The sequence below is a fragment of the Oncorhynchus masou genome, chromosome 5 (assembly GCF_036934945.1).
Source record: "Oncorhynchus masou masou isolate Uvic2021 chromosome 5, UVic_Omas_1.1, whole genome shotgun sequence".
Taxonomy (NCBI): domain Eukaryota; kingdom Metazoa; phylum Chordata; class Actinopteri; order Salmoniformes; family Salmonidae; genus Oncorhynchus; species Oncorhynchus masou.
The window spans coordinates 82,197,084-82,220,643 of record NC_088216.1 but is presented as its reverse complement, the minus strand read 5'-3'; the positions used below and the strand labels follow the sequence as shown (position 1 = coordinate 82,220,643).

The 23,560-nt window shown below is 44.7% G+C and overlaps 2 protein-coding genes and 1 long non-coding RNA gene across 5 annotated transcripts in view; 1 reads left to right on the top strand and 2 right to left on the bottom strand.

The window, feature by feature from the left end:
* Positions 1-238: 238 nt before the first annotated feature.
* Positions 239-11,431, bottom strand: LOC135540382 (protein FAM210B, mitochondrial-like). Of its 2 annotated transcripts, none has more exons than XM_064966995.1 (3): positions 11,369-11,431; positions 2,330-2,517; positions 239-841 (listed from the first exon to the last, which is right to left on the bottom strand). In XM_064966995.1, exons 1-3 carry the CDS (start codon positions 11,378-11,380, stop codon positions 622-624), a joined length of 420 nt encoding a protein of 139 aa, XP_064823067.1. In that variant the 5' UTR covers positions 11,381-11,431; the 3' UTR covers positions 239-621. The 2 variants fall into 2 exon arrangements, with proteins under 2 accessions (XP_064823067.1, XP_064823066.1); XM_064966994.1 differs by lacking the exon at positions 11,369-11,431 and adding an exon at positions 9,974-10,351.
* Positions 11,432-11,523: 92 nt separating this feature from the next.
* Positions 11,524-23,560, top strand: part of LOC135540383 (uncharacterized) — a 30,449-nt gene continuing 18,412 nt past the window's right edge. Inside the window, exon 1 of the long non-coding RNA XR_010455741.1 lies at positions 11,524-15,157. This is a non-coding gene — a long non-coding RNA (uncharacterized LOC135540383). The remainder of the gene's footprint in view (positions 15,158-23,560) is intronic.
* The window catches only part of LOC135540381 (protein phosphatase 1 regulatory inhibitor subunit 16B-like), a 145,183-nt gene continuing 141,553 nt past the window's right edge, over positions 19,931-23,560 (bottom strand). For both annotated transcript variants that reach the window (XM_064966992.1, XM_064966991.1), the window contains exon 11: positions 19,931-21,881. In XM_064966992.1, coding sequence (XP_064823064.1) covers positions 21,405-21,881 — 477 coding nt within the window. In that variant the 3' untranslated portion in view covers positions 19,931-21,404. The remainder of the gene's footprint in view (positions 21,882-23,560) is intronic.

The window sequence follows — 23,560 nt, the reverse complement described above, 5'->3', positions numbered from 1 at the left end:
CTGCCAATCAGGGTGTGGGTGATGTGGTGGTGCCTGCCAATCAGGGTGTGGGTGATGTGGTGGTGGTGCCTGCCAATCAGGTTGTGGGTGAGGGGGTGGTGGTGTCTGCCAATCAGGCTGTGGGTGAGGTGGTGGTGGTGTCTGCCAATCAGGGTGTGGGTGATGTGGTGGTGCCTGCCAATCAGGGTGTGGGTGATGTGGTGGTGGTGCCTGCCAATCAGGCTGTGGGTGATGTGGTGGTGGTGCCTGCCAATCAGGCTGTGGGTGAGGTGGTGAGGTCTGCCAATCAGGGTGTGGGTGAGGTGGTGGTGTCTGCCAATCAGGCTGTGGGTGAGGTGGTGAGGTCTGCCAATCAGGGTGTGGGTGATGTGGTGGTGCCTGCCAATCAGGGTGTGGGTGATGTGGTGGTGGTGCCTGCCAATCAGGTTGTGGGTGAGGTGGTGGTGGTGCCTGCCAATCAGGCTGTGGGTGATGTGGTGGTGCCTGCCAATCAGGGTGTGGTGAGGTGGTGGTGCCTGCCAATCAGGCTGTGGGTGATGTGGTGGTGCCTGGCAATCAGGGTGTGGGTGAGGTGGTGGTGCTTGTCAATCAGGCTGTGGGGGAGGTGGTGGTGTCTGCCAATCAGGGTGTGGGTGAGTTGGGGGTCTTGAAGAGGCCAGTCTTTCTGAGGTACCGAACGAGGAGAGGTACCGACACCAAAGTAATGCTGATTCGGAGAGGAGCGAAGAGCTTGTGGACGGCGTACGCCAAGACAAATGTACTGGTCCCCGCCGCCAACTTGGACTGAAGCAGAGATTCACTAAAACCTATCTTGTACAGGATGGCAGCCATGTCAATCCCACTGTAGAGAGGACACACACACAAACAAACACACACACACACACACACACACGTTATTGGAGAGAAGTACAACAGGGATCATCTCATTTTCATCATTATTTTATGATGTGAAGCACTTTGTTAATTGAAGAGTGCTATACAAAAAAAGTGATCTTTCATTCAATTAAAAACATCCATAAAACGATTTATTCAGCGAATTAGAAGGCCTCTCTCAAAACACTTTCATTTAACCTGGCGACATCTGCCTTCCTATTCCCTACATGGTGCACTGCAATGTACGAACACATTACTATAGGGTTTCAGAATGCATGTCTCTCCCCACGGTGATTATCTGGGTTGATAGTGAACTGGAGCGCCATGCTGGCCGGGAGGGTGTTGAGACCAAGGGCCATATTACTGCTGTCAGGGGAAATCTGTGAGCTGGTTGCTAATCGAGGCTCAATCCCCCTGGTTTGCAGCCTACTGGGCAGAGCCGGCACAGAGCCAGCAGAGAGCCTGCAGGCAGTCAGAGATAGGACACATAACCGGGCCATGGGCCCACGGCTACAGACAGTCTAACTAACAACCTATTTTCCTACATTACACCGTCAGGAGAAGGCCTTCTCTCTATAGTCATTACACCGTCAGGAGAAGGCCTTCTCTCTATAGCCATTACACCATCAGGAGGCCTTCTCTCTATAGCCATTACACCATCAGGAGGCCTTCTCTCTATAGCCATTACACCGTCAGGAGAAGGCCTTCTCTCTATAGTCATTACACCGTCAGGAGAAGGCCTTCTCTCTATAGTCATTACACCGTCAGGAGAAGGCCTTCTCTCTATAGCCATTACACCGTCAGGAGAAGGCCTTCTCTCTATAGTCATTACACCGTCAGGAGAAGGCCTTCTCTCTATAGCCATTACACCGTCAGGAGAAGGCCTTCTCTCTATAGCCATTACACCGTCAGGAGAAGGCCTTCTCTCTATAGCCATTACACCGTCAGGAGGCCTTCTCTCTATAGTCATTACACCATCAGTAGGCCTTCTCTCTATAGTCATTACACCATCAGTAGGCCTTCTCTCTATAGTCATTACACCATCAGGAGGCCTTCTCTCTATAGTCATTACACCATCAGTAGGCCTTCTCTCTATAGTCATTACACCATCAGGAGGCCTTCTCTCTATAGTCATTACACCATCAGTAGGCCTTCTCTCTAGTCATTACACCATCAGTAGGCCTTCTCTCTATAGTCATTACACCGTCAGTAGGCCTTCTCTCTATAGTCAGTACACCGTCAGTAGGCCTTCTCTCTATAGTCAGTACACCGTCAGTAGGCCTTCTCTCTGTATCCAATGGCATGTGAAATGACAATGCAGTGTGCTTAAAGCGCTATAGAACTTATGGAAGGCCTGAACCAGTTTGGGATCAACAGAGTCGTGACGACTGGGGGGAGACAAATGCAATGTTTTTACATGTAACAACTAATGTTGAAGTCTGGCTTCATACATTACCTAGACACAGCAAGGTAGAACATTCCCAGAGACATGAGGGAGATGCATACGTGGAAGGACACGCCCACTGCTCCGTACTCCTTAAACACCTTCTTCAGCTGCTGGGCCTTGCTGGGTTTGTCCTCTTCGGGCTCTGGTACCTTGGGCTCCTCAGGGACCTTGGCTGAGGCTTCCTTTGGAGTCTGGTTCTGGTCGGGTCAGAGAGAAAGAACGATTTTTTTTTAAATGGATCCTTTAATTAAAAACTAGGGAACGTCACTTTTTAAAGTGTGCCCTGGTCAAGGAATATCAACACTGGTTCCACATATCAAAGAGTAAGCACGTTTTTCATACAGTCTTTGTATTCGTTGAGACTCAATGAACATTTAGAAAATGGACTACGATGTGTCAGCAGAAAACAAACAGGCATCAGTCAAACTCAAGGCGCATTCAGAAAGTATTCAGACCCCTTGACTTTTCCACATTTTGTTACATTACAGCCTTAATGTAAAACATGTTCTTTTCTCTTCTCCTAATCAAAACACACACACAACCCCATTTGCAAATTTATAAAAAAAAAAAAAAAAAAAAAATGAAATATCACATAAGTATTCAGACCCTTTATCAGTATTTTGTTGAAGCACCTTTGGCAGCATTGAGTCTTCTTGGGTATTACGCTACAAGCTTGGCACACCTGTATTTGGGGAGTTTCTCCCATTCTTCTCTGCAGATCCTCTCAAGCTCCATCAGGTTGGATGGGGAGTGTCGCTGCACAGCTATTTTCAGGTCTCTCCAGAGATGTTTGATCAGGTTCAAGACCGGGCTCAGGAATGTTCCTAAGAACACAGTGGCCTCCATCATTATTAAAATGGAAGAAATTGGAACCCCCAAGACTCTGCCAAACTGAGCAATCGGGGCAGAAGGGCCTTGGTCAGGGAGGTGACCAAGAACCCGATGGTCACTCTGACAGAGCTCCAGTGTTCCTCTGTGGAGAAGAAAGAACATTCCAGAACGACAACCATCTCGGTATCATTCCACCAATCAGGCCTTGATGGTAGAGTGGCCAGACAGAAGCCACTCTTCAGTAAAAGGCACGTGGCAACCTGCTTCGAGTCAAAAGTCACCTAAAGACATGAGAAACAAGATTGAATTATTTGGCCTGAATGTCAAGTCTGGAGGAAACCTGGCACCTCCCTATGGTGAAGCATGGTGGTGGCAGGATCATGCTGTGGGGATGTATTTCGGCAGGAGGGACTGGGAGACTAGTCAGGATCGAGGCAAAGATGAACAGAACAAAGTACAGAGAGATCGTTGATGAAAACCTGCTCCAGAGCACTCAGGACCTCAGACTGGGGCGAAGATTCACCTTCCAACAGGACAACAACCCTAAGCACACAGCCAAGACAACGCAGGCGTGGCTTCGGGAAAAGTCTCTGAATGTCCTTGAGTGGCCCAGCCAGAGCCCGGACTTGAACATCTCTGGAGTAGAGGTCGAACGATTATGATTTTTCAACGCCGATAACGATTATTGGAGGCCCAAAAAAAGCCGATACCTATTAATAGGCCTATTGTTATTTATTTATTTGTAATAATGACAATTACAACAATACTGAATTAACACTTATTTTAACTTAATATAATACATCAATAAAATCAATTTAGCCTCAAATAAATAATGAAACATGTTCAATTTGGTTTATATAATGCAAAAACACAGTGCTGGAGAAGAAAGTAAAAGTGCAATATGTGCCATGTAAGAGAGCTAACGTTTAAGTTCCTTGCTCAGAACATGAGAACATATGAAAGCTGGTGGTTCCTTTTAACATGAGTCTTCAATATTCCCAGGTAAGGAGTTTTAAGTTGTAGTTATTATAGGAAATATAGGACTATTTCCTTCTATACCATTTGTATTTCATTAACCTTTGACTATTGGATGTTCTTATAGGCACTTTAGTATTGCCAGTGTAACAGTATAGCTTCCGTCCCTCTCCTTGCCCCTACCTGGGCTCGAACCAGGAACACATTGACAACAGCCACCCTCGAAGAAGCGTTATCCATTGCTCCACAAATGCCGCGGCCCTTGCAGAGCAAGGGGAACAACTACTTCAAGGTCTCAGAGCGAGTGCAGTCACCGATTCAAACGCTATTAGCGCGCACCCCGCTAACTAGCTAGCTATTTCACATCGGTTACACGAGCCTAATCTCTGGAGTTGATAGACTTGAAGTCATAAACAGCTCAATGCTTGAAGCACAATGAAGAGCTGCTGGCAAAACGCACAAAAGTGCTGTTTCAATGAATGTTTACGAGCCTGCTGCTGCCTACCACCGCTCAGTCAGACTGCTCTATCAAATCATAGACTTAATTATAATAAACACACAGAAATACGAGCCTTAGGTCATTAGTATGGTCAAATCTGGAAACTGTCATTTCGAAAACAAAACATTTATTCTTTCAGTGAAATATGGAACCGTTCAGTATTTTATCAAACGAGTGGCATCCCTAAGTTTAAATATTGCTGTTACATTGTACAACCTTCAATGTCATAATTATGTACAATTCTGGCAAATTAATTACGGTCTTTGTTAGGAAGAAATAGTCTTCACACAGTTTGCAACGAGCCAGACAACCCAAACTGCTGCATATACCCTGACTCTGCTTGCACAGAACGCAAGAAAAGTGACAATTTCCCTAGTTAAAAGAAAGTCATGCTAGCAGGCAATATTAACTAAATATGCAGGTTTAAAAATATATACTTGTGTATTGATTTTAAAGAAAGGCATTGATGTTTATCGTTAGGTACACATTGGTGCAACGACAGTGCTTTTTTCACAAACGCGCTTGTTAAATCATCACCCGTTTGTTGAAGTAGGTTGTGATTCGATGATAAATTAACAGGCACCGCATCGATTATATGCAATGCAGGACACACTAGATAAACTAGTAATATCATCAAACATGTGTAGTTAACTAGTGATTATGTTAAGATATTGTTTTTTATAAGATGAGTTTAATGCTAGCTAGCACCTTATCTTGGCTCCTTGCTGCACTCGCATAACAGGTAGTCAGCCTCGTGGAGTGCAATGTAAGGCAGGTGGTTAGAGCATTGGACGAGTAACCGGAAGGTTGCAAGATAAAATCACTGAGCTGACAAGGTAAAAATCTGTCGTTCTGCCCCTGAACAAGGTAGTTAACCCACTGTTCCCCGGTAGGCTGTCATTGAAAATAAGAACGTGTTCTGAACTGACTTGCCTAGTAAAATTAAAGTAAAAAAAAATATCTATATATATATATATTTTTTTTAATCGGCAACAATCGGTGTCCAAAAATGCTGATTACCGATTGTTATGAAAACTTGAAATCGGCCCTAATTAAATCGGTAATTCCAATTAAATCGGTCGACCTCTACTCTGGAGAGATCTGAAAATAGCTTGGCAGCAACACTTTCCATCCAACCTGACAGAGCTTGAGAAGATCTGCAGAGAAGAATGGGAGAAACTCCCCAAATACAGGTGTGCCAAGCTGGTAGTGTCATTATCCAAGAAGACTCATGGCTGTAATCGCTGCCAAAGGTGCTTCACAAATTACAGAGTAAAGGGTCTGAATACTTATGTAAATTGTGATATTTAAGTTGATTTTTTATACATTTGCAAAAAATGTCTAAAAACCTGTTTTTGCTTTGTCATTATGGAGTATTGTGTATAGTCCAGAATAAGTGTGTAGTCCAGTTTAATCCAGAATAAGGCTGTAACGTAACAGAATGTTGAAAAAGTCAAGGGGTCTGAATACTTTCTGAATGCACTGTATACCACGGCTAAGGGCTGTTCTCAAGGACGACATAACGCTGAGTGCCTGGACACAGCCCTTCGACCGTGGTATATTGGCCATATACTACAAACCCCCGAGGTTCCTCTATTTATTTATTTTTTTACAAATTTGCATTTTTTTGTGTAAAAAAAATCTGTTTTTGCTTAGTCATTATGGGGTAGTTTTTGCTTAGTCATTAACTGTTCGCTGCTCTGGCCCCCCAATGGTGGAACAAACTCCCTCACAACGCCAGGACAGCGGAGTCAATCACCACCTTCCGGAGACACCTGAAACCCCACCTCTTCAAGGAATACCTAGGATAGGATAAGTAATCCTTCTCACCCCCCCCCTTAATGATTTAGATGCACTATTGTAAAGTGGCTGTTCCACTGGATGTCAGAAGGTGAATTCACCAATTTGTAAGTCGCTCTGGATAAGAGCGTCTGCTAAATGACGTAAATGTAAATGTAGTGTGTGTAGATTTGAGTGGGAGGGGGGGGGGGACAATTGTAATACATTTTAGAATCAGGCTGTAACAGAACAAACTGTGGAAAAGGTCAAGGGGTCTGAATACTTTCTGAATACACTGTACGTAGCCAGAGTGTCTCGGCACGCAGGGCAACATGCACGGGAAGTAGTACATGGATAAGCTGCTATTCGGGCTACAGTAAATAACACAGCATTATAATAGAAGACTCTGGAGAAGTCATACTGCAACGGACTCCAATAGATGATAGGTACAGTTATATGACCAATAGAAACCTAGAAGCGGCTGCCACAGCAGAGCAGGAAATAACTAGGCACAGCCCGCTTCGCCCACACTGTTATTATAGAAAACATTTCTTTTTAACAAATCGGTCATCCGAATCTCCCTGCTGAAATGTCCTCTAAGCAGGTTTCAACTGAGCAACTAAAACAGCCACATGGCTCAGTCCCTTTCCCTCCCGTTGTTGTTTTTCTATTTGACCCAAACAACACGGGGTGAGACCAGGCTGGTGCAGTGACGCACCACAAGCTTCTCCAACAATAGACAAGAGGCCAAAGAGGTGGAGAGAAGGACAGACACGGACTGGCTTGGAAAGCCAGAGAGGAACAGAGCAGAGCAGGCAGAGAGCAGCCGTGGGAAGGTCATGTGAGTGAGTGGTATAGGGACTATTGCCAGGGAGGCGACAAGAACAGAGGGACTGTGTGTGTGTGTGTGTGTGTGTGTGTGATAACAGCTTTTGAGAGGATGCAGACGGCAGACAAACACACAGCACCACCCTGACCCGGCCCAGCCCGCCACCCTCACTAGCACATCTGCTACTTTGAATGAAAGGGCCGAGGACAAACATACCAGCATTAGTTAAGCCCTCTTATGTCATGACCTTCAAGCAGAATGTTGCTGTGTTAGAAATCATGAAAAATCAGGCCTATACTTGGCAGGGTCTTCCAGCTAAAAAAAACGAGTCTTTACCATGGACCTCACAGCATTAACAGAACAGTGAGTCTATTCCCATCTGTTCACAGGCAGATTTTCCTTTATAATGATGACTCAGGACCTTGTCTCAAGGGTCCTGCTGTTTTCAGAACAGGGTTATGGAGGAAAGGGGAAATGATTGTGATTTATTCAAATAAGAATATACTCGATTTTTCCCAAGTGCCTCCCATCCTCAATGTATTTATTACAGGCTCAGACGAGTAGCGCTTGACTGAAGCGGTAGCCTATGGGTGCGTTCGTAAATTCGCTCAGGCTATCTACTATTAAACGCTCGTTTAATATGGCCGGTGTCAATAACCATCGCCCCCACAAAAAACGTAATTAAATTGTTGCCAGCAGCACAGTTAGAGTCACCAACTCTCTGGGTAACATGAAAACAGCCTAACCAGCTCTACTAGGGCGAGTAAAATGGTCCGAGGGTTGTTCTCTCATGTGTGTCTGAAAGTAGCTAGTTAACTCGAGACAGTTAGCTTGGGTGTTTGACTGCCGTTTTGAGGTCAGATCAACCCAACTCCTCTGCCAGAGGGTCCAGTGTGGCTCTGAACCCCCGAGAGATCAGCGCTCTGAACCCCCCGAGAGAGAAACGCTCTGAACCCCCCAAGAGAGAAACGCTCTGAACCCCCCGAGAGAGAAACGCTCTGAACCCCCCGAGAGAGAAACGCTCTGAACCCCCCCAGAGAGAAACGCTCTGAACCCCCCAGAGAGAAACGCTCTGAAACCCCCGAGAGAGAAACGCTCTGAAATCCCCGATGAACCCCCTAGAGAGAAACGCTCTGAAACCCCCGAGAGAGAAACGCTCTGAAATCCCCGAGAGAGAAACGCTCTGAAATCCCCGATGAACCCCCTAGAGAGAAACGCTCTGAAACCCCCGAGAGAGAAACGCTCTGAAATCCCCGATGAACCCCCTAGAGAGAAACGCTCTGAACCCCCCTAGAGAGAAACGCTCTGAACCCCCCAAGAGAGAAACGCTCTGAACCCCCTAGAGAGAAACGCTCTGAACCCCCTAGAGAGAAACGCCTGAAACCCCCGAGAGAGAAACGCTCTGAAACCCCCGAGAGAGAAACGCCCTGAAACCCCGAGAGAGAAACGCTCTGAAATCCCCCGATGAACCCCCTAGAGAGAAACGCTCTGAACCCCCCAGAGAAACGCTCTGTAATCCCGAGAGAAACGCTCTGTAATCCCCGATGAACCCCCGAGAGAGAAACGCTCTGAAATCCCCGATGAACCCCCAAGAGAGAAACGCTCTGAAATCCCCGATGAACCCCCTAGAGAGAAACGCTCTGAACCCCCCAGAGAGAAACGCTCTGAAACCCCCGAGAGAGAAACGCTCTGAAATCCCCGATGAACCCCCTAGAGAGAAACGCTCTGAACCCCCCCAGAGAAACGCTCTGTAATCCCCGAGAGAGAAACGCTCTGAAACCCCCGAGAGAGAAACGCTCTGAAACCCCCGAGAGAGAAACGCTCTGAAATCCCCGATGAACCCCCTAGAGAGAAACGCTCTGAACCCCCCCAGAGAAACGCTCTGTAATCCCCGAGAGAAACGCTCTGTAATCCCCGATGAACCCCCCGAGAGAGAAACGCTCTGAAATCCCCGATGAACCCCCCAAGAGAGAAACGCTCTGAAATCCCCGATGAACCCCCTAGAGAGAAACGCTCTGAACCCCCAGAGAGAAACGCTCTGAAACCCCCGAGAGAGAAACGCTCTGAAATCCCCGATGAACCCCCTAGAGAGAAACGCTCTGAACCCCCCCAGAGAAACGCTCTGTAATCCCCGAGAGAGAAACGCTCTGAAACCCCCGAGAGAGAAACGCTCTGAAATCCCCGAGAGAGAAACGCTCTGAACCACCGAGAGAGAAAGTAAATAGAAGCAGGACAGTGCGGTACTGTGAAATGAAGACTAATAACAAGTTATACAACATCCAGAGTAGTTTTACGTTTCCTGATAGTTACCTAGAGCCTTTTGTACACCAAACTACCCATATCTGGCTATGAAGTACAACCCCACAGGGACAACATTAGGCCTATTCTGTCCCTTCTGATTCACACGTTATTCTGACACCCCGTGAACACAGCAGAGAGCTGTGTCCGCTTCATGCTACTTGCATAACATAGCTACAATGTACACGGCTGACGTTATAACGTGGAGTAGGCCAATTACTTGGAACAAACTAGTATTTCAAGCCCTTTAGAAATGTAATTACTGTGTCATTTCTCAAAACAACAGGCAGAGATCCAGCAACTGTTGACGCGACACGAAACCCTGCGCGGGTTCAGGGTCGTATTGTTTGGTATAGCTAAGGGGGGCATGATTGCTGGTCAAACATGGTTAAATTCGGTGACAGGGAGGTTAAACAAATACCATTGAAAGTTGAACATTTACCCCTTTGAGAACAGCGGCCGAGTCTTCCAGGCCTTTCGGCGCGGCAGCAACAGAGGACAGATCCCTCATTTGCACAGTCGACGTGGGACAGAAGCGATGCTTGCAGACCTCCGCGCCAGACGTAAACAAAACCGTTTCAAGTCCAGCTATATGTCGTTTCTGTCTGTTTTGGACTCCATTCGTCCGATGTAGCGGTAAGCTAGTGTTACAATATATAGGGCTGAAAATAATTTTGTTGGAGAAATTAAAAGCGAACAGGGTTACTCGAGGTAATTGTTCCCGATGCGTGATTATGAAACGAACCGAGTCCCAGTTTTTGATGGAAAACATGTCCTGCTCCCTCTTTTCTCGCTTTCCATCAGGCGAACGTGCAGAATCATCCCGACCACCACGGACATATCCACAAAACGATCTGGAGCAATTGAATGTGTGGCTGTTATGCAACCGCCAGGTAACGTCAGCTGGTCTGTTTGTTTTAAGTTGCGCCGCTGCCCTGGTCGCCGAGAGCCTCGCTCCGCGACACAAAAACATGGTTCCCGTCGCAAAAACTACGCACAAAGCCCGGTCTATAAAGCGGATAAATTCAAATAGAAATTAACATTAGACGAGTAAGCTACTAAATGTTTACAAGAATAGCGTAGACATTAATAGCAGGTTGATCGCTATCAACACGCTGTCCTCTTCTCGCTCTGCTGATTAGAGTGAGACAACCAATGAGGACATTCACTGTTCCACCAATAACGAGCTCGTTTGTAAGGAGAAAAAACCTTAAAGTTACAACAATACATGTAACCTACATTATACCATATGTAGTCGCGCACTCACGGATCTTTGCAATAGGTGACATGGAGCCTAATGTTATGTGTAGGCTAGATCAACATGTCATGTAGGCTACATTACGACTTTATATTTGCCATAATTATGCATATTGAACTATGTTTGGAAGCAGATATAGACCATTTATAAACTGTCATTTTAAACCAATGCGTGACCAATATCAACAACAAAAGTTATGTTTGCCACAGCATTTAATCAGCCCTCTCCTCTCTCTCTCTCTCTGTTTAGCACAGTATGACAGTGGGTGTCTAACATCATGGCGGGTGTCAAATATTACCCGGTGCAATACAGGTGTAATATGAAGCTCCGGCCAGGCCTACTAATGATAGCTCTGCCTCGTCTTGGACTGAAGGAAGTCAGATATTCAATAACCTAAAAGGGGAGGGGGGGCTCAGTTCGTTAAAGGACCATACTGTTATAATGTTCACTCTTACTGTTATAAACAACGTTCACTCCTACTGTCGCTCTATAGTTTAGAGAAAATACCAGTATTATACCCTAGCATCGCTTCAAGCAATAATACTACTTGCGCTCATAAAGTCTGTCTACAATAGTTACCTCCTGGTTCATGCTCTATCCTGTAGCCTGCCTTGCCACCTACCAACTGCAAACCAACTGAATTTTTAAATATTTGTTTTTATTATCTCGAGCAGATACTAATTGTGTCGATACAGATAAGGTTATCCACGTGACCAGTTACACCACGGATGAGTGGAGGCGTTGCTGAGCAACTGAATTTCTGCCTTTGCAGTATGTCAGGCGTGTTTTTGCTGTGTGTGTGTGTCTAATTTTTGGAAGCGTGTCAGTATCGTATAGTTGCATGTCTGCATGGTGGGTGGAAGTTCAAAAGTCAGTCTGTCTTTCTTTCACAGGAAGTGGATGCGTGCATGGTTAAACCACATGACAAACACGTCTTAAACGTAACTTTCTCACCTCGTTAGCTCTTATATTTTGATTTGAATACCGGTATAAAACTCGTTCTGTTGCTGAATGTAAAACTCACTATGCTCTCTTTTACAACCCCGTTGTAGCAATCTGCCTCGGGAATTTACATAGTTAGTGTGAGAGCTGGCAAGCAACCATTCAAAACAACCTATTGCTAGGGTTACAACAGTACTCCATAACTCCTTACTACCATCCCCACTAAACATTAACAAGGCAGGGGAGTTATTTGTTCCTGGTGAAGTCTGGAGCATCATTTAATGTCAATCTATAAAATTAAAATTACCTGGGAAATATATATCTGTTTGACGTGTTTTAAAATAAAAAAATACACATTTTTAGTAGACCCCAACACACACACACACACACACACACACACACACACACACACACACACACACACACACACACACACACACACACACACACACACACACACACACACACACACACACACACACAGGAAACTGTTGATCTAAAAAAAACAGCAACGTTGCAGTTCTTGACACACTCAAACCAGTGGGCCTGGCAACTACTACCATACCCTAGTCAAAGGCACTTTGTCTTGCCCATTCACCCTCTGAATGGCATATAGACCCAATACATGTCTCAATTGTCTCAAGGTTTAAAAATCCTTCTTAAACCTGTCTTCTCCCCTTCATCTACACTAATTGAAGTGGATTTAACAGGTGACATCAATAAGGGATCATAGCTTTCACCTGGTCAGTCTGGCATGGAAAGACCAGAGCAAGTAAAATCTTACTGCTGAAACAACATTAAATAGTCTCAACCATATTCCCACTTCTTGTTTTTTTTTTATTATGTTATAGAGCATGAAAAATAGGATGTTACCCAATACCTGAAAGGCCACAGTCAGTCAATCCCCACAACGTGCAGACTCCGCAAACAACTCACAAACAACAACTGTGGATTATTGCCACTGCAAACGCTCAGCAAGATGCAGACTGGCTGCCATGTAATCCCATAATCAATGCAACGAACATACCTGTCTGTCTAAACATAGCATGACGATAGAAAGCAAACACACAACCCTGTTTCTGCTTTGTGACATACTGTAGGGGGCAAGTTGAGAAACCAGCAGATGTGGTAGTGTAGACGGATAGCTGCAGTAGCGCGTGAACACGCGGTATTTCCCCGCTCCATCAGACACTCTATTGCTTGCCCTTAGTTTGTCTCGCCACGACGATCGTCTTACTCGTTCTAGGTACAGACACAGGGTATGTGTTTCAAATGGCACCCTGTTCTCTCTATAGTGCACTACTTGGACCAGGGACAGCTCTCACTGTGACTGTAGATAACAGATAAGCTGTTTCTAATCTTAAGCGATATATACATGTACACTCACCGGCCAGTTTATTAGGTCCGTCCATCTAGTACCGAGTCGAACCTCCCTTTGCCACCAGAGCAGCATGAATAACTCTACCTACATGTACATATTACCTCAATTACCTCGACTAACACGGACACGTGGCTCACTGTCTGTAGGAGCGAACCGTTTTCGTGAAAGTGGTGCTGTACCTAATAAACTGTCAGGTGAGTGTATATGCTAATTTACAATATAAATCAGGGAATTGGATTCTTCATTCCAGTCTGAGTTCACACAGCTCCTATCTTGATTACAGTTTACAGTTTCTTTTTACCAGAGCACCAGTTTTCCAAAACATAATTTTTTTCTCAAAATAGTATTATCATTTGCTCAGAGCTTAATCCTCTATATATTTATGTTCAATAGAATATGGTAAACAGATGTAGAATATGGTAAACAGATGTAGAATATGGTAAACAGATGTAGAATATGGTAAACAGATGTAGAACATGGTAAACAGATGTAGAATATGGTAAACAGATGTAGAACATGGTAAACAGATGTAGAATATGGTAAACAGATGTAGAACATGGTAAACAGATTTAAACTAACATCAAACATCATTACTCATCCATACTCTGTCAGAGCAGTTAAGAGATTCTGAATCAGTCAGGGAACTGTTTAAGTGCATACCCTGCTAACCTGGGTTATTTGTCACAACGGTGCCCCACACTGAATCTTGGGAACACAGCAGAGAGAGGTTCTGACCCCACTAAGCCACCGTACCCAGAATTAGCAGGGTGGAACTCTCAATGGAATAGAACTCTTAGATCTCTCAATTAGAATCAGAATGTTTAGAACTGGAACACATTCTACTTCTATGGGAGAACTCCTAGTCTTGAGAGGAGCAGAGGGGACTGAGGGACTGGGGTTTGTGCCAACTGGCCCAGTCTGAATGGAACACAGTAGAGCCTAAAGGACAACACAGCTCAAAGAGATTAGGTTAATGCAGAACCTGTATCATATGATTTAGGTCCATTGTCCCTCTGCTCTGTCTACATAGCTGTGAGTGTCTCTATTTCCTTCTCTGTGTCTGCATGGTGGCCTACATTCACAAGACAAATATTTGGCAGAGTAAGATAACTTGCTGAACGTCTGACACGGATCTATTAGGCTTTGTTTCACTGTATCACGGTACTACAGTACATGTATTCAAGTCTCATAGCCACACTTTGCTTTGAGACTGAAGCTGTAAGCTGGGAAGAGGCCAAAATGTGGATGGATTGATTTTCTCTTTTTCTTTCTTTCTCTCTCTCTCTCACTCGCTCTTTCTTTCTTTCTTTCTTTCTTTCTTTCTTTCTTTCTTTCTTTCTTTCTTTCTTTCTTTCTTTCTTTCTCTCTTTTTTCCTCTCTCTCTCTCTTTTTCTTTCGTTCTCTCTCTTTCTTTCTTTCTTTCTTTCTTTCTTTCTCTCTCTCTCTCTCTCTCTCTCTCTCTCTCTCTTTCTTTCTTTCTGTCTCTCTCTTTCTCTCTCTCTCTCTCTCTCTCTCTCTCTCTCTTTCTTTCTTTCTCTTTTCTTTCTCTTCTTTTCCTCTCTCTCTCTTCTTTTCCTCTCTCTCTCTTCTTTTCCTCTCTCTCTCTTCTTTCTGTCTCTCTCTTTCTCTCTCTCTCTCTCTCTCTCTCTCTCTCTCTCTTTCTTTCTTTCTCTTTTCTTTCTCTTCTTTTCCTCTCTCTCTCTTCTTTTCCTCTCTCTCTCTTCTCTCTCTCTCTCTCTTCTCTCTCTCTCTCTCTCTCTCTCTCTCTCTCTCTCTCTCTCTCTCTCTCTCTCTCTCTCTCTCTCTCTCTCTCATGAGGGTTATGGCTGTGATGGATACTGGCAGCCTGCATGCAGCCTATAGTGTGGGACCCTAGCGACCCCACAGCACAGCCAGTGAATTGGTATTTCTTCTGAGAGGAGCAGAGGTCCTCTGCCAACACCAAGAGCCTGACAGCTGCTGAACGGATGGCAGAGGGCCGTCTTTCTCTCTGCACAGACACACCAAGGCTGACATAGGGGAACTAGAGATTGACAATGCAACAGGTATGGCTTTAGATATACATTGAAGACAACAAAATGCTCAAAATATACAATTTATTCAAAATATGTTAATGCAACCATCAGTATTTTCCAGTAATTACAAAATCAGTCATTTTTAATAGTTTTTCCTTTTTAACAACAAATCATTATAACACAAATGTTGATCAACCATCAGAGCAAATACAGATTCATTTGCAGCACGTCTGACAGTTTGCCTGATAGACAAGCATTGGCAGCAACAGTCAGGAAAGAACAGTCGGGTCCACTAGTCACATAATATATTTCAGATTGTGCTCCCCTGGGAAGACGTACAGGGAAACACTATTTTCCCCCTTTCTGATTTTTCTCTACTGTTGCATATTTTTATACTGACTGTTAGCAGGTCTTCAACCAAAACCTAATATTAGATAAAGGGAACCTGAGTTTACAAAGAACAGTCATTATATTTATTTAATTAACAAATGGGACCCATGTCATCCCAAAAATTATACTTTTCAATCATCTGTCCAGAGAACATTCTTCCAGAAGTCTTGATGATCGTCATTTTGGCAAACTTGAGTAAACTTTTTGGACATGGGTTCCATTATGGGGTGGCAGGTAGCCTAGTGGTTAGAGCGTTGGGCCAGTAACCAGCAGGTAGCCTAGTGGTTAGAGCTTTGGGCCAGTAACCAACAGGTAGCCTAGTGGTTAGAGCGTTGGGCCAGTAACCAGCAGGTAGCCTAGTGGTTAGAGCGTTGGGCCAGTAACCAGCAGGTAGCCTAGTGGTTAGAGCTTTGGGCCAGTAACCAACATGTAGCCTAGTGGTTAGAGCGTTGGGCCAGTAACCAGCAGGTAGCCTAGTGGTTAGAGCATTGGGCCAGTAACCAGCAGGTAGCCTAGTGGTTAGAGCTTTGGGCCAGTAACCAGCAGGTAGCCTAGTGGTTAGAGCGTTGGGCCAGTAACCAGCAGGTAGCCTAGTGGTTAGAGCGTTGGGCCAGTAACCAGCAGGTAGCCTAGTGGTTAGAGCGTTGGGCCAGTAACCAGCAGGTAGCCTAGTGGTTAGAGCTTTGGGCCAGTAACCAACATGTAGCCTAGTGGTTAGAGCTTTGGGCCAGTAACCAGCAGGTAGCCTAGTGGTTAGAGCGTTGGGCCAGTAACCAGCAGGTAGCCTAGTGGTTAGAGCTTTGGGCCAGTAACCAACATGTAGCCTAGTGGTTAGAGCGTTGGGCCAGTAACCAGCAGGTAGCCTAGTGGTTAGAGCGTTGGGCCAGTAACCAGCAGGTAGGCTAGTGGTTAGAGCGTTGGGCCAGTAACCAGCAGGTAGCCTAGTGGTTAGAGCGTTGGGCCAGTAACCAGCAGGTAGCCTAGTGGTTAGAGTGTTTGGCCAGTAACCGAAAGGTTGCTAGATTGAATCCCCGAGCTGACAAGGTACAAATCTGTCATTCTGTCGGCGAACAGGCAGTTAACCCACTGTTCCTAGGCTGTCGTTCTGACCCTGAACAAGGCAGTTAACCCACTGTTCCTAGGCCGTCATTCTGCCCCTGAACAAGGCAGTTAACCCACTGTTCCTAGGCTGTCATTCTGCCCCTGAACAAGGCAGTTAACCCACTGTTCCTAGGCTACAAGAAGTGGTTGGTTGGAGTCGTTGCAGCTGAAGGTGGACTGATCAACAACTACAGGAAGTGTTTGGTTGGAGTCGTTGCAGCTGAAGGTGGACTGATCAACAACTACAGGAAGTGTTTGGTTGGAGTCATTGCAGCTGAAGGTGGGCTGATCAACAACTACAGGAAGTGGTTGGTTGGAGTCGTTGCAGCTGAAGGAGGCACAACCAGTTATTGAGTGTCAGGGGACAATCCCTTTTTCACACAGGGGAATTTGGTGTTGCTTAACTTTGTTTATGAAATAAATTAAATAAAGAATGTAAGTTTTGTGTTATTTGTTCACTCAGGTTTCCTGTATCTAATATCAGGTTTTGGTTGAAGATCTGATAACATTCAGTATCAAAAATATGCAAAAGAAGAGAAAACTAAAAAGGGGACAAATACCTTATCACGGCAACAACGGCCACTAAAACACCCTCCTACCATAGTAAAACACCCTTCTACCATAGTAAAACACCCTTCTGCCATAGTAAAACACCCTTCTGCCATCGTAAAACACCCTTCTACCATAGTAAAACACCCTTCTACCATAGTAAAACACCCTTCTACCATAGTAAAACACCCTTCTGCCATAGTAAAACACCCTTCTGCCATAGTAAAACACCCTTCTGCCATAGTAAAACACCCTTCTGCCATAGTAAAACACCCTTCTGACATAGTAAAACACCCTTCTGCCATAGTAAAACACCCTTCTACCATAGTAAAACACCCTTCTGCCATAGTAAAACACCCTTCTACCATAGTAAAACACCCTTCTGCCATAGTAAAACACCCTTTTACCATCGTAAAACACCCTTCTACCATAGTAAAACACCCTTCTACCATAGTAAAACACCCTTCTGACTTAGTAAAACACCCTTCTGCCATAGTAAAACACCCTTCTACCATAGTAAAACACCCTTCTACCATCGTAAAACACCCTTCTACCATAGTAAAACACCCTTCTACCATCGTAAAACACCCTTTTACCATCGTAAAACACCCTTCTGACATAGTAAAACACCCTTCTACCATAGTAAAACACCCTTCTGCCATAGTAAAACACCCTTCTGCCATAGTAAAACACCCTTCTGCCATAGTAAAACACCCTTCTGCCATAGTAAAGCACCCTTCTACCATAGTAAAACACCCTTCTGCCATAGTAAAACACCCTTCTACCATAGTAAAACACCCTTCTACCATAGTAAAACACCCTTCTACCATAGTAAAACACCCTTCTACCATAGTAAAACACCCTTCTACCATAGTAAAACACCCTTCTACCATAGTAAAACACCCTTCTGCCATAGTAAAACACCCTTCTACCATAGTAAAACACCCTTCTACCATAGTAAAACACCCTTCTACCATAGTAAAACACCCTTCTACCATAGTAAAACACCCGTCTGCCAAAGTAAACACCCTTCTACCATAGTAGAACACCCTTCTACCATAGTAAAACACCCTTCTGCCATAGTAAAACACCCTTCTGCCATAGTAAAACACACTTCTACCATATTAAAACACCCTTCTACCATAGTAAAACACCCTTCTACCATAGTAAAACACCCTTCTACCATAGTAAAACACCCTTCTACCATAGTAAAACACCCTTCTACCATAGTAAAACACCCTTCTACCATAGTAAAACACCCTTCTGGCATAGTAAAACACCCTTCTGCCATAGTGAAACACCCTTCTACCATAGTAAAACACCCTTCTACCATAGTAAAACATCCTTCTGTCATAGTAAAACACCCTTCTACCATAATAAAACACCCGTCTGCCAAAGTAAAACACACTTCTACCATAGTAAAACACCCTTCTACCATAGTAAAACACCTTTCTACCATAGTAAAACACCCTTCTACCATAGTAAAACACCCTTCTACCATAGTAAAACACCCTTCTACCATAGTAAAACACCCGTCTGCCAAAGTAAACACCCTTCTACCATAGTAAAACACCCTTCTACCATAGTAAAACACCCTTCTACCATAGTAAAACACCCTTCTACCATAGTAAAACATCCTTCTGCCATAGTAAAACACCCTTCTACCATAATAAAACACCCGTCTGCCAAAGTAAAACACCCTTCTGCCATAGTAAAACACCCTTCTGCCATAGTAAAACACCCTTCTGCCAAAGTAAAACACCCTTCTGCCATAGTAAAACACCCGTCTGCCAAAGTAAAACACCCTTCTACCATAGTAAAACACCCTTCTACCATAGTAAAACACCCTTCTACCAAAGTAAAACACCCTTCTGCCATAGTTCATGTTTAAAGGATATCTGATAAAAGTTGTGGCTTTGTGACTATATGGTATGAATACCTGGAGTACAATGTCACAACAATACCAATAACATTGACAACTAATGCAATTCGTGGACAGTTGACCAAAACATTGACTGTACATTTAAATGTTGTCGACACTATACACAGGCAGGTCAGGGCAGGGCAGGGCAGGGCAGGGTAGGGCAGGGCAGATGGCGAAGGGTACAGGAGATAACCGAGGAACAACGCTAGTCTCGCACACCAGACTTCCTCTGCAAGGTCTGGCCCTGATACAGTCTCTGTTACGTGGGTTAAACCCCCCCCCCCCTCGCCCCCCCCCCCCCCCCAAATCGTTTTTTTTTCTTTTCCGCTATCTTACCAACTTATTGTCACTCATTGACCTGACCTGACAAGTCCACAAGGAGTTGACGAGAGCAGTAACAGACCGTCACCGAGGCCACTAGTTGTTTCCCATTGTGGAGTTGTTTCGCATTGTTTAGAAGGTAGCTTCTTCACTACCAGGGTTGAAACACAGACACACATTCTAGAAGAGCAGATGTAGTAGTCCTAATGTTTGTACACTACAGTACCACACACATCGTCTGAGTTAGTGGTGTTAAGAGTTGACTATTGCTAGTGTGATTGTTATAGTGTAGTGGGTCTCTTAATGTCCAAGCACTGTCTGAGGCTGGTTGAATCAATATCATACTAAATACATTACAGCATTTTATTTCATATTAATGAACACTTGTGTTAGAGAAAACGACAGTGTCTGTGACAATACAATGGTGATTTAAACACACTGTACACACTCCACAGTTCCCTAGACAACACTGTATCTACTGTGTGTTGTTGTACTGACCACGTCAAATACAAACAAGATATCAAATCGGATTTTATTGGTCACATATACATGATTAGCAGATGTTATTGCGAGTGTAGTGAAATGCTTATATTCCAATAGGATGTTGGTGCCACCCTTAAACAAGCTAGCCTGGTATGTTTGAGGATAAACCGACACAGTGCCTGGCTAAACAAAAGCTACAGATCACTGGACAATAACCTTGTTAACTCCACAGGGACATATCCATTCTAAAAAGGTGCAGTGCTTCTAGCCTGATCCCAGATCTGTTTGTGCCAACTCCATGACAGTGACAAGACAGTACAAGCAGATCTGGGATCACAGGGGAGCAAGACATACTGTAAATGTACCAACTCATTCTAACGCATTCCCTCTCCATAGATAGACCAATAGAATCCATACACTGTATAACCATAGCCCGTATACATAACATTAATCTTCATAAATAAACAGCAACAAACTGTACACATTTTCAAATAATATTGTTTTTTCTTAAATGACCAACAAATAAGACACACCCCTTTCTACCACCTTGATCACTGTGAGTTAGGATACGGACGGTCAGCAAGAGAAGACAGAGTTCAACGTGGCATTGTTTTAAACGTCTTTTAGTGCAGTCATCCTTTCCTTCTTCACAGGAACAGATAGATGGTAGACCGTTGAAGTAATACTGTTCTGTTACGCTATTAAACATTCCTTCCCCTTCGCTAAAATCGTCAGCATTTAAACGAGAATACTTCTTAGGAAAGACAACCATTCCCTCTTGCCTCTCAGCGGACCAACACAGGGGCAGTAATAATACTGAGAGTGTATTCTGACAAGGTGGAGTGGATCTTTGCAATGTCCCCCCCCCACCCCCACCCCCACCCCCTCATACACTTTCAGAAATGGTGGATACAAGGAGGAATGTGGTTTGAAAACAGTAATTCAGTCAAAAGTTGTAAGACAACAGATATGGTTAACATGGGAGTGCATACTGCCTGGACATCTATTCCTTTATAGGGCACAAGAACTGCCTTCTCGTAGGGGCTAGGGGCCATCTTGTTCCACCTCCTGGCCCTCTGCATCAACCACAAGCTATCACAGTGGCTCCTCCCCAATTCATCTGGCCTGGATTCCTCACGTCCTATCAGGACGGTCATTGTCCAGAGTAAGGGTATGCTCCATACTGGCCTGGAGTGTTAAACAGTGGGGAGGGACAGGGACCAATCACCTGGCTGGACCAGCTCCACTCCCATTGCCATCTAGGACCTTTGAGGACCTTTGAGGACCTTTGCTCTGCCTTTCGGTCTCCCTCTGTGCAATCTCTTCCTGCTTCCTGCTCCACAGTCACAAGACCATCCTGCTCTGACACGCTCTATCCGGGAAGAAGTTTCCCTTAGGCACAGATCTAGGATCAGCTTTCCCTCCCCGAACCCTAACCTTAATCCATTGGAGGAAAACACAGTAAGCCTGACCTTAGATCGATGTCATGGGGTGGCCTCCACCTCCTCCCTAGGAGACACAGCAGCAGCTGCCCTCCTTTGGTTCCTCGTCATCTAATGGCTGTTTGAGTCTGAGAATGGGCGGGTCACCGCTTGCCGGGGTGTAGTATACCGTACTGCCATTGGACGAGACGAGGGGCATACGGGAGTCCACAGGGCTCTGGGGTTCGGTGGATTCTGTGGAGCCGTTTCCTAGGTGACCGTTGAGGAGCGGGTGATTGAGGAGCTTGGCGGCCGACCTCTGCTTTTTCAGTTCCGACAGGGTCTGAGAGCGCTCTCTGGGCAAGGAGGAGGAGGAGTCCTCTGGGAGCTGATCGGCTGACGCGCTCTTCGTGTCAGGGGATGGAGGCTCGTCATTGGTTGGCGGCAGCTGACTGGGAGTGGGCGAGGACGTCGTCGTGGAGACGATGCCATTTTGTTTGATGATGCCGCTAGGAGCATCTTTCAAGGTCTTCTGTAGTTTGGGTCTCTCCACTACTGGCTTCACCTGGGAGACAGAGGACATTCAGATTACTGTTACTAACGGTTACTAACTGGGAGACAGAGGACATTCAGATTACTGTTACTAAAGGTTACTAACTGGGAGACAGAGGACATTCAGATTACTGTTACTAACGGTTACTAACTGGGAGACAGAGGACATTCAGATTACTGTTACTAACGGTTACTAACTGGGAGACAGAGGACATTCAGATTACTGTTACTAACGGTTACTAACTGGGAGACAGAGGACATTCAGATTACTGTTACTAACGGTTACTAACTGGGAGACAGAGGACATTCAGATTACTGTTACTAATGGTTACTAACTGGGAGACAGAGGACATTCAGATTACTGTTACTAACGGTTACTAACTGGGAGACAGAGGACATTCAGATTACTGTTACTAACGGTTACTAACTGGGAGACAGAGGACATTCAGATTACTGTTACTAACGGTTACTAACTGGGAGACAGAGGACATTCAGATTACTGTTACTAACGGTTACTAACTGGGAGACAGAGGACATTCAGATTACTGTTACTAAAGGTTACTAACTGGGAGACAGAGGACATTCAGATTACTGTTACTAACGGTTACTAACTGGGAGACAGAGGACATTCAGATTACTGTTACTAACGGTTACTAACTGGGAGACAGAGGACATTCAGATTACTGTTACTAACGGTTACTAACTGGGAGACAGAGGACATTCAGATTACTGTTACTAATGGTTACTAACTGGGAGACAGAGGACATTCAGATTACTGTTACTAACGGTTACTAACTGGGAGACAGAGGACATTCAGATTACTGTTACTAACGGTTACTAACTGGGAGACAGAGGACATTCAGATTACTGTTACTAACGGTTACTAACTGGGAGACAGAGGACATTCAGATTACTGTTACTAATGGTTACTAACTGGGAGACAGAGGACATTCAGATTACTGTTACTAACGGTTACTAACTGGGAGACAGAGGACATTCAGATTACTGTTACTAACGGTTACTAACCGGGAGACAGAGGACATTCAGATTACTGTTACTAACGGTTACTAACTGGGAGACAGAGGACATTCAGATTACTGTTACTAACGGTTACTAACTGGGAGACAGAGGACAATCAGATTACTGTTACTAATGGTTACTAACTGGGAGACAGAGGACAATCAGATTACTGTTACTAACGGTTACTAACTGGGAGACAGAGGACATTCAGATTACTGTTACTAACTGGGAGACAGAGGACATTCAGATTACTGTTACTAACGGTTACTAACTGGGAGACTGAGGACAATCAGATTACTGTTACTAATGGTTACTAACTGGGAGACAGAGGACAATCAGATTACTGTTACTCACGGTTACTAACTGGGAGACAGAGGACATTCAGATTACTGTTACTAACGGTTACTAAATGGGAGACAGAGGACATTCAGATTACTGTTACAAACTGCTGTTACCACGGTGACTAACTGCTGTTACCACGGTGACTAACTGCTGTTACCACAGTGACTAACTGCTGTTACCACGGTGACTAACTGCTGTTACCACGGTGACTAACTGGACTAGAGGCTGGCGGTTCCTTTGGTTAATCCCATTAGATATTTCTTTACTGTACGATTTTCGTAGAAGAAAATGCGATATGGGGAGAGACATGACATAGGCCAGACATATCAA

Bases quoted from the DNA above. Each gene is read 5' to 3' on its own strand.
- LOC135540382 (XM_064966994.1), bottom strand. From the start codon at position 10,303: ATGTTTTCCATCAAAAACTGGGACTCGGTTCGTTTCATAATCACGCAT. The intron at 2,518-9,973 runs GTAAATGTTCAA...TGACCCGACCAG, and splicing joins CGGCCGCTGTTCTCAAAGGG to AACCAGACTCCAAAGGAAGC. The intron at 842-2,329 runs GTAATGTATGAA...TCCTCTCTACAG, and splicing joins TTCTACCTTGCTGTGTCTAG to TGGGATTGACATGGCTGCCA.